Source organism: Natrix helvetica (assembly GCF_964273705.1).
Source record: "Natrix helvetica genome assembly, chromosome: W".
Taxonomy (NCBI): domain Eukaryota; kingdom Metazoa; phylum Chordata; class Lepidosauria; order Squamata; family Natricidae; genus Natrix; species Natrix helvetica.
The window spans coordinates 70,770,188-70,786,415 of NC_138555.1; the positions used below are offsets into that span (position 1 = coordinate 70,770,188).

A 16,228-nucleotide genomic window follows, 5' to 3' on the forward strand; every position below is an offset into this window, starting at 1 on the left:
GGACATGTCCTATTTTCAGGGAAACACGGTGTATACCGCTTCCCAGTGCTTTACAGACCTCTCTAAGCAGTTTAAAGAGTCAGCATATTGTCCCCAACAATCTGGGTTAAGCTATGTTCTATGTCAGGGGTCTCAAACTCATGGCGTTACGGCAGCATCATGTGACGTATCGCGACTTCCCCCCCTTTTGCTAAACCGGGTATGGCTGTGGCCAGCGCATGACGCATCCGGTCCACGGGTCGCAAGTTTGACACCCCTGTTCCATGTGATTGAAACAGCTTTGTTTGTTTTAAAACCCTGGAATCTTGTAGTAGTAGCACTTAGACTTATATACCGCTTCACAGTGCTTTTACAGCCCTCTTTAACCGGTTTACATAGTCAGCATATTGCCCCCAACAATTTGGGTCCCCCTTTTACCCACCTTGGAAGGATGGAAGGCTGAGTCAACCTTGAGCCTGAGATCTGCCAAATTGCAGACAGTTGGCAGTCAGCAGAAGTAGTCTGCAGTACTGCATTCTAATCACTGTACTACCGTGGTTTGATTATTGATAATCAAACACTCTTCTTTTTACTGATTAATGTCTGGCATCCAATGTACTTAGTGATAAATACACATGACCTAGGTATTTGTGCCTGGGCACTTTTTAAACCCAGTTAGAAATGTCATATGCCACAATAATAAATGAATAAAGTTCTTTCTGGAACTTTTTTTCTTAGACTGCTCATTTGTCTACCTTGGTTGCACCTCTGCTCACGGATGCAAGATTAACAAAGTTATTAAATTAATAATTGTTATTAAATCTCTCTGAATGTTTTTCTGGGGTTGCTTTAAACACAAACCCGTTTCATTTTTGTTTTTCAGATCTCCTCTAAGCCTGTCAGGTCCTCTAAGGTGAGCATTGCCAGTTCTTCCTGGTGCTGGCAGGGCAACGAAAAGCCATAGGAGGCTTAACTAAAAAAAATAATTAAGGGAAACAATGCAGGAATCAGAATTCATTGTAGAGGTTGTTGCATTAAAAATATTGGCCCTGGATATCATGAAATATCCCAACTGGGCTAAGCATAGACTTAAGTAGGCATTCATTTTAATTTTAAGACTACAGGAAATTAAATATGTTTTTCCTTTCTTCCTACTAACCTTTACTCTTGCTCCCTACTACAGCCGTTCTCCTCGGCATGAGAAGAAGAAGAAAATCCGCAAGTATTGGGATGTCCCTCCTCCAGGTTTTGAGCACATTACACCCATGCAGTATAAAGCCATGCAGGGTAGGTTCCTCTTTGCTTAAGTCACCTTGATTCACTCAGTTTTATAGCAGGGTTAGGCAACTTGCATAATTTTAAAAATCTTCTAAAGCAAGCAGTTTTGATGTCTCTCTGGTAACAGAGTTTTGTTCCTTCCATGGCAGTTTGAACCATGGGCAGGTCAGTAATAGAGAGCATGGGCAGGTCAGTAATAGAGAGCATAAGTGGCCCTACTCACCAGTTGGTTCATTGCACATCCATTTTGAAGCCGGGAGGACCAATGTGGTCCAAGATGGCAGCGCCCAGCAGCTCCAAGGAAGGAGGAAGTCAGGCAGCTGTAAATCCAGCTAGCAGCCCCACCGGAGGGGCAGAAGACTAGGCAACCAGGTCAGTAACCTTCCCAGAGACTGCCCATAGGAGGGGGGGGGGGAGGAAAGGCTAAATCCAAACAGAAGCACCTCTCCCCCAGGGCAGATCTAAGGGAAGGGGGGGGGCAGAAACCTCCCAAGTCTGCCTCCAAGTACGAGAGGCGAAGGCATCAGACCTTGGAAAGGCTCTGCAAGAAGGCAAGCGGCCACAAGAGCACCCCAGGCATGGGCACAGAGGGACAGACTCCAGGGATTCCTTCCCCCATTGGAGCCACAGAGGAGAACCCAGCAATGCAGGCTAGGATCCCTATAGACACCTCTGGTCTTTGGGGCCCTGCTCAGGGGGGGCAATCCCCCTCCCCTTCTGCAGTGGGAGCAGCCCTGCCCACAGGATCTCCAGGCCTGGGCATTCCTCCAGCACAGGGAGGCATGGGACAGTCCCTTCCCATAGGGCCATGATGGCGACCCTATGGCACGCGTGCCAGAAGTGGCATGCAGAGCCATTTCTCCTGGCACGTGGAGCCATCACCAGTTCCTCTTCCGGGTTCGGGCGCAGCAGCCAGCTGGTCTTGACATGCATTGGCGTGCCAGAAAGCAGAAGTGGAGCCGCCCGGTGCGCATGCGCACGCTAGGAACATGATCTTTTTGTTTCCAGGGTGCACATGCGTGTCGGTCATTTGGTGATCTTGTTCCTGGCACGCATGCACACCAAAAACCAGCAACAGGAAGAGCAATGGCCGCGCATGCGAAAAGACAGAGGGGGGTTCCTGGCCATTGCTTCTTAGTAGAGCTGTGGTTGGGGCTTCCCTCCCTCCCCCGCCTGAGTGGGCTTCTTGCATAGAAGCAACCGGGCAGCCACCGGCTGGAAGCAGCAGCGCAACAGTCGCCGTTACCAGGGGCGAAGGGGTGGTGGCGAGAACGGGCGACTGCCGCCCCTTTGTCTCTTCCCCAACAGCGGCTGTTGCGCTTCCGCTTCCAGCCGAGATGCTGGCGGAGGAGCTGCTGGCGGGGAGGCGAGCTACCCGCATCAAGATGCCGCCAAGGGTCTGGCAGAATATATCCCGGCTGGAAGCGGCAGCGCTCCGGACCGCGGATCCTCATCAGAGCTGCAGGCTGGAGCTCTGAAGAAGTCTGCTCAGGCGGGGGGGGAGGGAGGGACGCCTGGGACAGCCCGTCCTTGCCATCGCTACTCCTTTGCTGTTGCGCTGCTTCTTCCAGCCGGGATATATTCTGCCAGACCCTCAGCGGCGTCTTTATGCGGGTAGCTCACCTCTCCGCCAGCAGCTCCTCTGCCAGCATCCCGGCTGGAAGCAGAAGCGCAACAGCCGCTGTTGGGGAGAGGATGAAGGGGCGGTGGTCACCCGTTCTCTCCACCGCCACCCCTTCACCCCTGGTAACGGCGACTGTTGTGCTGCTGCTTCCAGCTGGGACACTGGATGAGCTGCTGGCAGGGAGGCGAGCTACCCGCAAAAAGACGCCGCTGAGGGTCTGGCAGAATATATCCCGGCTGGAAGCGGCAGCGCTCCGGACCGCGGATCCTCATCAGAGCTGCAGGCTGGAGCTCTGAAGAAGTCTGCTCAGGCGGGGGGGGAGGGAGGGACGCCTGGGACCGCCCATCCTTGCCATCGCTACTCCTTTGCTGTTGCGCTGCTTCTTCCAGCCGGGATATATTCTGCCAGACCCTCGGTGGTGTCTTTATGCGGGTAGCTCACCTCTCCGCCAGCAGCTCCTCTGCCAGCATCCCGGCTGGAAGCAGAAGCGCCACAGCCGCTGTTGGGGAGAGGATGATGGGGCGGTGGTTGCCCGTTCTCTCCACCGCCACCCCCTTCGCCCCTGGTAACAGCAACTGTTGCGCTGCTGCTTCCAGCCGGGACGCTGGATGAGCTGCTGGCAGGGAGGCGAGCTACCCGCATAAAGACGCCGCCAAGGGTCTGGCAGAATATATCCCGGCTGGAAGTAGCAGCGCTCCGGACTGCAGATCTTCATTAGAGCCGCGGGCTAGAGCCGTGCAAGCAGCCAGCTCGTGTGGGGAGGGAGGGAAACGCTTGCCCATGCTTGCCACCACTGCCCCCTCACCCCCAGCGGCTGTCACAGTGCTGCTTCTGGCTGGGATGCTGGAGCAGCCAGAAGGAGAAGCTGCCGTGGGGGAGGTGGGTGGGGCAGACACCGATTGCAAATGCTTCTCCCCCAGTGCAGTCCGAGAGACAGCAAAGAGCCTCGGGAGGGTGGGGGAGGCTGTTTTCACCCTCCTCAAGCTCCTTGAAAGCTTCTCGAGCCTGGGGAGGGTGAAAAACGGGTCTATCACGGGCCAAAAGGGAGGGGTCACACGCATGCGCAGGGTGTGTTTGCGTGCATGCGCAACCAGGGGGGTCGCACGCATAGCATGGGTATGGCACGCCTGCATATGACCCCCTTGCGCTCCCCCCGCTTTTGGCACGGGAGCCCAAAAAGGTTCGCCATCGCTGCCATAGGCACCCAATTTCCAGAAAATGATGATGAGGGCCTTTCAGCAATGCATGGCAGCGGCATTCCAACAGCCACAGCCACAGGGGGCCCCTCCTTCCCCTCTCAGGGCCTGTGACTACCTGGAAGTCCAGGAGGAAGACTTTCCCAGTTCCTCAGCCTCATTCCAGGAGGACAGGGACCTGGAAAGTGAGGAGGGAGAGATCAGGGAGAGCAAGCTATCTGATGATGAAGGCATGCCACCTCCCAAGCCTACATTCACTGGGTTGTTCCAGCCCTCGCTGTTCAAATCTCTGCTCTTCAAGGCCAAGACAGCAGCCAAGCTGGGCAACAAAGCTAGAGGTTCCACCTCCGTGCCAGGGCTTCTCAGCGGAGAACATTTTTGATGAGCAGACTATCAAGGCGGACACAATACCTACGCCCAAGGCCTTCCTTGACCTGGTCAAGCGCCAGTGGGCATGCCCCACTGTGGGCCCTTCACCTTTATCCACGGACAGAGTCTTCTTTAACATGGACCAGGAGATGGCGAAGATGCTGGCGCAACCTTCCATCGACGCTCCGGTCGTGGCTCTGCACATGACTACCACCCTACCAGGGGAACCAGAAGATGCCCTAAAGTTGGAGGACAAGAAGGCAGACCTCACCTTGCAGAGGGGTCACCAGGTGGCCGCTTGGGTGGTGAAAGCAGCCACCACAGCCTCCTTCATCAACCGATCTTCCTTGCTGTGGCTGCAGGAACTACAGCAACGCACCCCCATAACAGATGTCCGAGCCCATCAGGACATCAACAAGCTAGTGGCGGCCATCCAGTTTTCGTCGGATGCCACCCTAGCTGCAGCCAGATTTGCCTCCAGGGCGATCGCTTCTTCGGTGGCTTCCCGCAGACTACTGTGGCTACGACACTGGCAGGCAGACGTCCGTCACAAGTGGTGATTGGCATCAGCTCCCTTCACAGGAGACGCCCTCTTCGGACCAGCACTGGAGCCATTCCTAATCGAGAACAAGGACAAGAGGAAAGTCCTTCCCACCGCCCCGAAGAAGGGCAGCTTCAGGATGGCGCCATACCCCAGACGCTCCTACTCCCGGGGTCATGATTCTGGCTCCTTCTTTCGGTGTCAGGACTCCTTTAGGGGATCAGAGGCGGGGTACTCAGGGAACAGGCAGTACCAGGGGGGATTCTCTGCCAGGCAGAAATACCCAGACAGGAAACAGAGAGGCAGGCAGCAAAAGCGGCCCTTTCGAGGGGGCGGAGGAGGCAGAGGGCGGCGCTCCTTCTGCAAAAACTAAGTCTAGGTCCAGCTCTCCTCCCATCGGGGGGTGCTTGGCGTACTTCGCCGACCGCTGGGACCTCTCCTCCTCCGATAAGTGGGTGCAGGATACCATCAGGCATGGCCTTTCGCTAGAGTTTCTTTCCAACCCCCCCCGAGTTTCTTCCGGATATGTCGGGTCTCTAACAACCCGACCCAGAGGTTGCTGATGCAGGAGGCCATCCAACACCTGTTGGAGATTAGGGCCATTCAGCCCGTGCCTCCAGAGCAGCAGGGTCAGGGGCACTACTCCATCCTTTTTGTCATTCCCAAGGCTTCGGGGGGCTGGAGAGCGATCCTGGATCTGAAGCACCTGAACTGCTCTATTCGATATAGGAGGTTCAAGATGCACTCTCTGCACTCTATATTGGAAGGGATTAGGCAGGGGGACTTTCTAACATCCATAGACCTCACGGAGGCCTACCTGCGCATTCCCATTGCCAGGGAGCACCGTAGATATCTCAGGTTCTGCTACCTGGGGCACCACTTTCAGTACCGGGCCCTGCCCTTTGGGCTGTCCTCGGCCCCTAGGGTATTCACTAAGGTCATGGCGGCTCTGGCAGCACGCCTGAGACAGGTACCGGTACGCATTCAATGTTACCTAGAAGACCTGTTACTACAGTCATCTTCCTTTGAGGGTGCCCTAAGGGACTTAGATATCACCATGACAGTCCTGAGAGACCACGGGTTTTCAGTGAACATGGCCAAGAGCCACCTCCACCCCTCTACTAGCCTGATCCACCTAGGGGCCCTAATAGATACCCAGGCAGGCATGGTCTATCTGTCTCCAGAAAGACCGATAGCCCTCAGGCAGCTAGCCACCTTGGTAGCCAGGGAGCGCAGGGTTTCCTTAGCCATTCTTTCCAAACTTCTGGGTACCATGGTCTCAGCCATCGGCATTGTCCCGTGGGCTCGCCTCCACACCAGAGTCCTCCAATGGTTCCTTTTGCCTTTCCAGCAGAGGGGCATGAGCTGCTCTCAGTCCAAGGTACTTCTTCCAGCAGAAGTCACCCGATCACTGTCTTGGTGGAAGTCCCCGGTGATCACAAAGGGTGAGACCTTTTGGACACCAGACCGCATAACGGTAACTACGGACGCCAGCCTGAGCGGGTGGGGGGCACATCTGCAGGCTCAGATGGCGCAAGGACACTGGTCTCAGGCGGAGGGGACTCACAGCATCAACTGGCTGGAGCTCAGGGCGGTCCGCCTGGCCCTCTTACATTTCCATCGCTCAGTCAGGGGCCACATATTAGTCCTCACAGACAATATCACCACCACATAAACAGACGGGGGGGACCAGATCGAGGGCTCTCATGCAGGAAGCCAGGCAGCTGGGGCTGTGGGCCGAAAGGAACCTCCAGTCTCTTGAGGGCAGAGCACATAGCGGGGGTGGACAACACCAGAGCCGACTGGTTCAGCCGGGCCGAAGTGGACAACGCGGAGTGGAGGCTGCAGCCGGCGATCTTCGAAGAGGTGGTGGAGCGCTTTGGACGCCCAGAGGTCGACCACTTCGCCACTCCTCTCAACGCCCAGCTCCCAAGGTTCTTCTCCAGGTACTGGACACGGGGGGCGGAAGGGGCGGACGCTCTCCGGTGCCCCTGGCCCAGGGGTCTACTGTATCCCTTCCCGCTTTTACCCCTGATCCCCAAGGTCATACGGAAGGTCCTGCAGGAGGGGGCGGAAGTGGTTCTTTTGGCCCCCCACTGGCCCCGCAGGCCGTGGTTTGCAGTTCTCCAGTCTCTGTCAGTGGAGAGGCCCTGGAGAATTCCCCAGGAGAAGATATCCCTCAGCCAGGGGTCTCTGGAGCACCCAGACCCTCAATGGCTCCAGCTGACCGTCTGGCGCTTGAGCGGAGCATCCTGAGGAAAGACCTCTTCTCCCCCAGGGTGATACAAACCATCCAGGCCGCCTGCAGACCCTCCACGGAGTGCATCTACGGCGCCACATGGTGTGCGTTCTCCTCATGGTGCAGCTCCTGGGGGCACGATCCCATCCAGACCACGGTGCCACAGGTCTAGGAATTTCTCCAGGCGGGCCTGGACAGGGGGTTGGCTCCCAACATGATCAGGAGGCAGGTTTCAGCCATTTCATCAATTCTCCTGTGTGGCAGGAACCAGAGCTTGACTCACCACCCCATGGTCAAGCAATTCCTTAAGGGGGCTTCCAATCTCAAACCGCCCACAGTACACAGGTACCTGTTGTGGCCCAGCAGGAGCCGTTGGAGTTGCCACCAGACTCCGACAGCGAGGTGTCCTCTGAGTCGGCTCAAGAGGAGGTGGGGGACCCTGGACAGGGTTCCGACGCTGAGCAGGGCGCAGAGAGGCTGGTTGGCCACCAGGGGGCGCCTGAGGCATGGAGCAGTGGTGAAAGCCAAAGGAAGGGGGCTCCTGATGTCATGCCTTGGAGCAGTGGGGAGGAGTCACAGGACAGTGAGTCAGACATCAGCAGTGAGCTATTAGATGCTCGTTACCAACGTGCTACCCGGTGTAAGGAGCAATTGAGCAATTACAGGAGATAATGGCTCTCAGCTGCTGATCATTAGACTCCTCTCCAGACTATAAAGGGACTGCTTGTGGACACACCCTTTGCAGGAATCAACTGATCATTGGAGTTGGAGAAGCTCAGATCTGTGTCGTACTTTGGCAGGCTGGATTGCTGCTAAAGGTTTTACCTGGATTGCTGTCAATCTGTTCCCTGGACCTTGGCAGGCAGGAGTGCTGCTAAGGTGATTATCTGGAGCTTGGTAGCTGGATTGCTGCCAAGGGGTGTCGCTGTAGCTGGATTGCTGCCCAGAGTGCTATCTTGACCTTGGCAGGCTGGATTGCTGCCAAGGTGGAACCTGTATGTCAATAAACATCTTTGAAGAGACTTTGTGTCGGAGTGTCTTGGTATACAAGAGGAGGGGGTCAGAACAGGTACCCGTCCTGGGATTTACACAGGGTACTGGATGCTCTGACAGGCGCTCTGTTTGAGCCTTTAAGCACTGTTTCCCTTAAGTTCCTGACCCTTAAGGTGGCCTTCCTGGTGGCTATCTTTACTTACTTTACTTTATTCACATTTATAGACCGCCCCCTCTCCCAAAAGGGACTCGGGGCGGTGTACAGTCAATACATAAAAGATACATAGATAAATAAATCAGTACTCCAATATTTAAATACATAAATAGTTAAATAATTAGATACTTAGATGGAGGAGGTTAAAAGAACTGTACATTAAAGTAAAGTGTTTAAAATACAATCTTTAAAAGACCCCTAAAATACCCCAAAGAGTTAAATTTAAAATGGTTCCCCAGAAAATACCAATTAAAATATATCTGCCAGGAGGTAAAAGCTATGAGTGTGCCAGGTCAGCTAATTGAAACAGGTGAGTCTTTAGTTTTTGACGGAAGGAGCGGAAGTCGGTGGTGGTTCTAATGTCGGGGGGAGGTCATTCCAGAGAGTTGGACCCATCACAGAGAAGGCCCTACTCCTAGGCGTCGCCCGTTGGCATTGCCTGGTGGACGGCACCAGGAGAAGTCCCTCCCTGTGAGAGCGGATTGGTCGCAGGGATGTGTGCGGCAGGATGCGATCCCGCAGATAGCTAGGTCCTGTGCCATGGAGCACTTTGAAGATGGTAATCAACACCTTGAAACGCACCCGAAAAACCACAGGTAGCCAGTGCAGCTCGCGCAGGAGAGGTGTTACGTGGGAGTACCTAGTACTCCCCATGATGGCCCGCGCTGCTGCGTTCTGGACTAGCTGTAGTCTTCGGGCGCGTCCCAAGGGAAGCCCCATGTAGAGAGCATTGCAGTAGTCCAGACGAGACGTCACCAGCGCATGAGTGACCGTGCGTAGGGCATCCCGGTCCAGTAGGGGGCGCAATTGGCGCACCAGGCGAACCTGGTGGAACGTCCCCCTTGCCACGGCTGCCACATGGTCGTCCATCGACAGCCGGGCATCTAGGAGGACGCCCAAATTGCGCGCCCGTTCCACAGGAGGCAATTGCTCGCCCCCTATGGCCAGTGATGGAGTCAACTGACTGAACCGAGGTGCCGGTAACCACAGCCACTCAGTCTTGCAGGGGTTGAGCTTGAGTCTGTTGTCCCCCATCCAGACCCCGACGGCTTCCAAACACCGGGACATCACTTCGACAGCCTCGTTGGGGTGGTTTGGGGTTGAAATGTACAGCTGAGTATCATCAGCGTACAGATGATACTCAACCCCAAAACCACGGATGATCTCCCCCAGTGGCTTCACATATGCGTTGAACAGAAGGGGCGAGAGGACCGACCCCTGTGGCACCCCACAAGTGAGTGGCCTCAGGGTCGACCTCTGCCCCCCTGCCAACACACATTGCGTCCGGTCGGAGATGTAGGAGCCGAACCACCGCAGAACGGTGCCTCCGACTCCCATCCCCTCCAGCCGGCGCAATAGGATACCATGGTCGATGGTATCAGAAGCCGCTGACAGATCTAATAGGACCAGGATAGAGGAACAACCCCTATCTCTGGCCCTCCAGAGATCATCAACCAACGCGACCAAGGCCGTCTCCATGCTGTGCCCGGGTCGGAAGCCGGACTGGCGTGGGTCTAGATATTTGGATTCGTCTAGGTGTCGCGGAAATTGCTGTGCCACCACATTCTCTACAACCTTTGCTAAAAAGGGAAGGTTGGAGAGTGGACGATAATTAGCTAGCTCCATCGGGTCAAGTGAAGGCCTCTTGAGCAAGGGCCTCACCACCGCCTCTTTCAAGGCGGTTGGTAAAGACCCCTCGCCCAACGAGGCGTTCACCAGGCCCAGGAGCCAGCCTCGTGTCACCTCCCAGGATGCCAGTACCAGCCAGGAGGGACACGGGTCCATTAAACATGTGGTGGGTCGCAGCCGTCCACGCAACCTGTCCAAATCCTCGGGGGCAACAGAATCAAACTCCTCCCAGAATGGTCTCACAAGACTCACTGTTGACGGCTCCCCTGCCAGAAGGATATCCGAACTGCAAGCGCTGTCCACCAGGGAGGATCTCTGCGTGTTCCACCAGGACAGAGTGGTGTTGCGGTTGGATCCGTCCTTCATCCCCAAAGTGTGCACCTGCTTCCATCGAGCACAGGAACTGATCTTGCACAACTTCTGTCCAGACCCTTCTCACCCGTTAGAGAAGAGGTGGCACACTCCGGACGTAAGGAGGGCTCTGAGGATCTACCTCAGGAGAACCAGGCCAAGCAGGAAATCCAAAGCCCTGTTCGTTTCCTTCCAGCCGGGGACTCTGGGGAAAAAGGTGACCTCCACAACCATAGGCAGGTGGTTGCGATCCTGCATTGCCACTGCCTATCAGTCACAGGGCCTGTCCACGCCAGGCCGCATCACTGCTCACTCCACGCGGAGCACAGCCACTTCTATGGCCTGGGCCACGCAGGCGTCCTTGGCCGAAATCTGCAGGGCAGCCACGTGGGCTTCCCCTTCACCTTTCGTAAGGAACTATAAACTGGACTCCTTTGCTTCGGCAGAGGCCTCTTTTGGCCGCAGGGTGTTACAAGCGGTCCATAGGGCGGGGGCCACGCCTCACCAGGCATGAGTTGGGGGGGCCATGGGCCTCAAGGGTCTCCCTCCCTAGGGACGTGTAGGCTTTGGTACGTCCCAGTCTGGATACTGCTCCCCCTCACTATGGAGAAAGGGCGTTGGTACTTACCTGATACGCCTCTTCTCATAGTGGGGGAGGAGTATCCAGCCCCTTCGTGACAATGTTAAGTTGATAAAGTGTTATGTTGACGGTTTTTAAGTTATGTTGCTGTTTGATGCGATAAAAGATAATATATGTTTTAAGAAGTCTGGAGTGAATGGTACAACGAGTTGGATAGAGTTCTTCGCCAATAACTGGGTAGCACCTGGTGACCAGTGGGCGTTCCCAAAGAGCTTATCTGACTCAGTCCAATCAGTGAGAGGACAAGGTTAACCCAGTCTGGATACTCCTCCCCCACTATGAGAAGAGGCGTATCAGGTAAGTACCAACGCCCTTTTTCAGCAGCAGAGCTGTATAATGTTATTAATCTTAAACCACAGGCTGGCAGTTCTGTGACTGTGCTGCTTAGAAGGGAGAGGCAGTGAGCATGAGTGAACTAGTTTGATATAATGGTTAAGGTGCTGGCCTGGAAACCAAGAAACTCTTGAGTTCTAGTCCCACCTTAGGCATGAAAGCTGGCTGGGTGATTTTGAGTCATTCACTCTCAACCCAACCCACCTTGCAGGGTTGTTGCAAAAATAGGAGGAAGGAGTATTAAGTATGTTGGCTGCCTTCAGTTTCTTATAAAGTAATAAAGGTGGCATAAAAATCTACTAAATAAATACATGAACATGTGATTTTAAAGGCAGAAATGGTACTGAAAAGGCTCAGCCTAGGAGTTCCCCAATTTGACCTTATAACAGCTGTATAACATCCATGTTGTGGTCAGAATGTTCTATTTCAACTTGGGAACATTTTTCCTGTGTCTGGTGCATTTTGAGCTGATGGTTTACTGTGCATAATGGAAAAGATAGCTCTGGTCTTTGCTGGTGAATAGCTAGTTATTTTTTACTGATGAAATAACAAAATTAACACTTCTATGTATTTTGAAAAGTATTTGGATTCCTAGTTCTCTTCATCATTCTATATATGTTTTAATAACACCTTAATTCTCACTGTTGCCACAGAGTGTTTAGGGCTCTTCAAAATGTTCTGACTCCAGGGACAGGAGCTGACGTCGCAACGGTACGACGTGCGATCTTGGAGCTCCGAGATCGCAGTTGATTTTTTTTGCCGCTGGACAGTCCTTTTGGACCTAAACCGTCCCGAAGAGACGGTGACAGGGAAGAGTACGTCTTGTTGATCTCAGGGACATCACAAAGTCCCTGATTGATCCAAGAGAATCTCTTCTTGCAGGCGACAAAAGCGTAGCCAAAAGCTGCTGAAGTTGGGACAGCTTCGCAACGGGTGGAAAGCGGAAAGAGAAAGTGTGTCCATCTGGTGAGGAAATTTTATTGTTATAAAAGAGACTGCCCTCCCCAAAATCAAAGGTAAATTAAACTTGCAAAGAAAACAAAATAAGCGGCGAAATTAAGCTATATTGGACAGTGTGTTATCCTTTTTTGGGGGGATGGAAGTTTTGCAAATATTTCCTACTTTTTAAAGTGAAAGTATTGGTTTTTCTTCTTCTATTTCTTTTTTTACCTATGGATTAAATCTTTTTCTTTATTTTTATAATATTGGTTTGGATGGGTTTTTTCTCTTTATTTTGCTCCATTTAAGAATTTTGTTTCTTTTAAGCCTGGAATATAAAGAAGATATAAAAGGAATATAAAGAGAGTAGTTACATCAGAGGGAAAAGAAGTTACACTGCCACTTGGAAGTTGGAGGTTGAGTCCTGGAAATATTGCTTTCTCTTTTTTCTCTTTGATCATTTTGACTTTGCACTTCAAAGGCTTCAGCTTGTTTACAGAAGAGATAAGGAGAAGAGCATGGGTTGTTTATACACGTGCTCAAAACCTTGTTTTGAAACTAGAGTGGCAGTGTTTACTAGTTGGAAGAATGGCACAAAACCAAAAAGAAACCATAACGTTACAACAGATTATGTTTGAAATTCAAAAATTATTAGAAACAACACAGAGAATTGAGAAGAGATTGGAAAATATAGATTGTAATGCAGTAAAATTTGATGGAAAAATTGAAGATATCCAGCAAATGGAAAAAGTGGAGGTTAGAGTCCTAAAAACTCAAGGGAAAAATGAACAAAGAGGCAAGATAATTGTGGATACTGACAGTGAACTGAGTGTGGTTGGAGATGGAAAGAGTGGAACATGGAAAGGGAAGATAGATGGAAAGGAGCTCTACCCCAGATTTCAAGGTATAGAAGAAGAAAAAATAGAAGACTTGATGGACTTAAGGAGAGAAATTTTGACAAAAACACTACTGATAACCAAAGATAAGCTGATTAAAGAAGCTGATGGAGGGCTTCGAGATTTTACAAGATATGTAACAAGCAACAAGTTGCGAAGAGAAGTCCAAACAAATTCAATTAAGGAAATAACCAGAAGACTAATTCCACAAATGGCAAAAGACATAAGACTGCACTATTACTGGAAAGACACAGGTTGAGATATGAAAACAAATAAAATATTAGTCAAATTTAGTTAAAATTAGAGCATTATGTTAAAAAATGAAGTGATAATGGATATAGTTACATAAATAATTGATAATGATAACAATGTACACATGTATTGGTTTGATAAGAGGAAATTTGGTATAAATTCTAAATGGTGATCATTTAGTTAAACTAAGACCAAAAAGAAGAGAGAAAAAATGAAATGATTATGGATATTGTTAAATAAATGATTGATAATGATAATAATGTAATATTTGTATTGACATGCTAAAAGGGAAATTGGATATAAATTGTAAACAGTGATTAAGAAAGATGGTCTAGAAACTGTTATTAAACATAATTTTTATTTAGAAAGTGTTATAAAGATGTAATGTTGCTGAATGATATTGAAAATAGATAACGGAATGCCATCATGTGGTTTTGCTTTAAATTTTGGAATATTTTATATAAAGGGATGTAAAAACAATTATAGTCATATGAAGATTCAGGTATAATGATAGTAATATATATAAATATATTTGATTTAAAATATATAACTTGATATGAATTGTAGGTGATGACTGTGGAAGGGATGCATGAAAGCTCTTTGTAACCAATTGACACACTTTTTACAATTTGCAATGGAAGACATTTTTGTGGTGGGTGTTGTGTTTTGTCTGTTTGTGTTTATTCAAAAATAAAAAATTATATATATAAAAAAATGTTCTGACTCCAGAATAAGCTATTCTGAATGTTTTGGAAGTGTTCTATCTTCAAAACAGACCTATTTTAAGCCACTTCTGTAACACACAAAATGCAGCTGTTTTGGGTTGGCATGTTTCATAATGGAACATTTTGCACATCCTTAATCCTGTGTATTTATATCATCAACACTTTCCCAATATATAATGTTTTTATCAGGAGAATCAGCTGGTAACGTTCAGTATACTTTTTTTTTCCATTTCTAGCTGCGGGACAAATTCCAGCTACAGCCCTACTACCAACCATGACTCCAGATGGGCTGGCAGTAACACCTACACCTGTGCCTGTAGTCGGCAGCCAAATGACGCGACAAGCTCGACGTCTCTATGTTGGCAATATCCCTTTTGGAATCACTGAGGTACTTGTTAGCTTACTCTGTTATCTCTGCTCAGCCTTGAAACTTTTGACTGCAACAAGTGCTCAGTTTCAGTGACACCACCAGAAAAAGCAACCTGGTTTAGTATTTGTTTCTTTTTTATTTTTAAAGAGATGGGGGTAAGAATGGAAATGGGAGTGCCTCACTATCCAGAGGAATTCCACCACTTCCAGTTTTATTTTGCCATTTTTGGATCAAAAACTACATATTTGACATTTTACCATTGAAATGCCAAAGGGAATACTGGAAGTTTAAGCTGGGAGAGCCAACTGAATTTTGTTAAATACTGTCATGACTTGGCATTTAATGACTCATATTTGATAGATACAAACTTTCTGTGGTGTTTTTCATCGATGAATCGCATGAAATGAATTTTTGCTTTCTCTGAACTAGTACTTATACAATACAATAGCAGAGTTGGAAGGGACCTTGGAGGTCTTCTAGTCCAACCCCCTGCCTAGGCAGGAAACCCTATACCGTTTCAGACAAATGGCTATCCAACATCTTCTTAAAGACTTCCAGTGTTGGGGCATTCACAACCTCTGGAGGCAAGCTGTTCCACTGATTTAATTGTTCTGTCAGGAAGCTTCTCCTCAGTTCTAAGTTGCTTCTCTCCTTGATTGGTTTCCACCCATTGCTTCTTTTTTTTATAAACAAAGTTTTATTGTTTTTTTAGGGAATAAAAAAGGAAAGGGGTAATGGAAAGGTTACAAATTTTGGCAGTTGCAGTGTGCGGCAGGTGTCCCCTCCCTCCATACTCATAGTATACATTTACACAAAGTTCAATACTAAATAGCAATATATAGTCAGCATGTAAATTCAGTTAATGATTTCAATTTTTGTGATCTGAGTTTTCTCGGTATTGCCCCTTCTCCCCCCGCCAGTAGAGCTCAGGCCCCTCCCGTGTCCTGTGTGTCTGTTGTAGGATCATCTGGTTTATCTTTGTTTTTTTCCATAAAGGCCTGCGCCTCTATGGTTGTATTAATTCTAACTCTTGTGTCCTCCCAGAATATTAACATACCTTCAGGCATCAGCCATCTGAACCACACCCCCTTCTGGTAAAGTTTCTTCGCTAATTGCGAATAATTTTTCCTTTTGTCCCTCACTTTCTTGGGGATCTGTTTCAGAATGGTTATTTCCCTATCTTGGTATTTCAAAACTTGCCCCCTTTGTGCACTCAGGATTTCATCTCTTGTGGTTTTTCTGAGAAATTTAATGTGTACCTCCCTGGGTACATTGTGTGTTCTAGCATATGCTGAGTTCACTCTATAAACCAGATCTAGTTCCCACCCCATCTGTTGCTTCTCTTTCTGAATGTATTCAGCCAAAATGCTTGTCATAATGTCCCTTATGTCTTCATCATCTGTCTCTACCACATTTTGAAATCTAAGGTAAAAGGACATTCTCTCAAATTCTGTTTTCATCTGTTGGGTCTCAAGTTCTTTGTTCCCCTTCTGCACCCCTTCCATCTCCCCCCTCATCTCAGCCGTCCCCTCCTCCAAAAGATCCAGTCTCTGTGAGTTTTTACTGATCTGGTCCTGGTTCTCTTTAATTTCTTCTTTCATCTCTTTTAATTGTCTTTTTATCTTCTCTTGTCCCTGTAGAATTTGTTGGAACATTTGTT

The 16,228-nt window shown here is 49.9% G+C and overlaps 1 protein-coding gene across 1 annotated transcript in view; it reads left to right on the forward strand.

Annotated features, from left to right (window-relative positions):
• LOC309400527 (splicing factor U2AF 65 kDa subunit-like) overlaps positions 1-16,228 on the forward strand; it is a 56,300-nt gene that overhangs the window by 16,431 nt on the left and 23,641 nt on the right. The window contains exons 3-5 of the mRNA XM_081969094.1: positions 863-892; positions 1,163-1,266; positions 14,435-14,586. Coding sequence (XP_081825220.1) covers positions 863-892; positions 1,163-1,266; positions 14,435-14,586 — 286 coding nt within the window. The remainder of the gene's footprint in view (positions 1-862; positions 893-1,162; positions 1,267-14,434; positions 14,587-16,228) is intronic.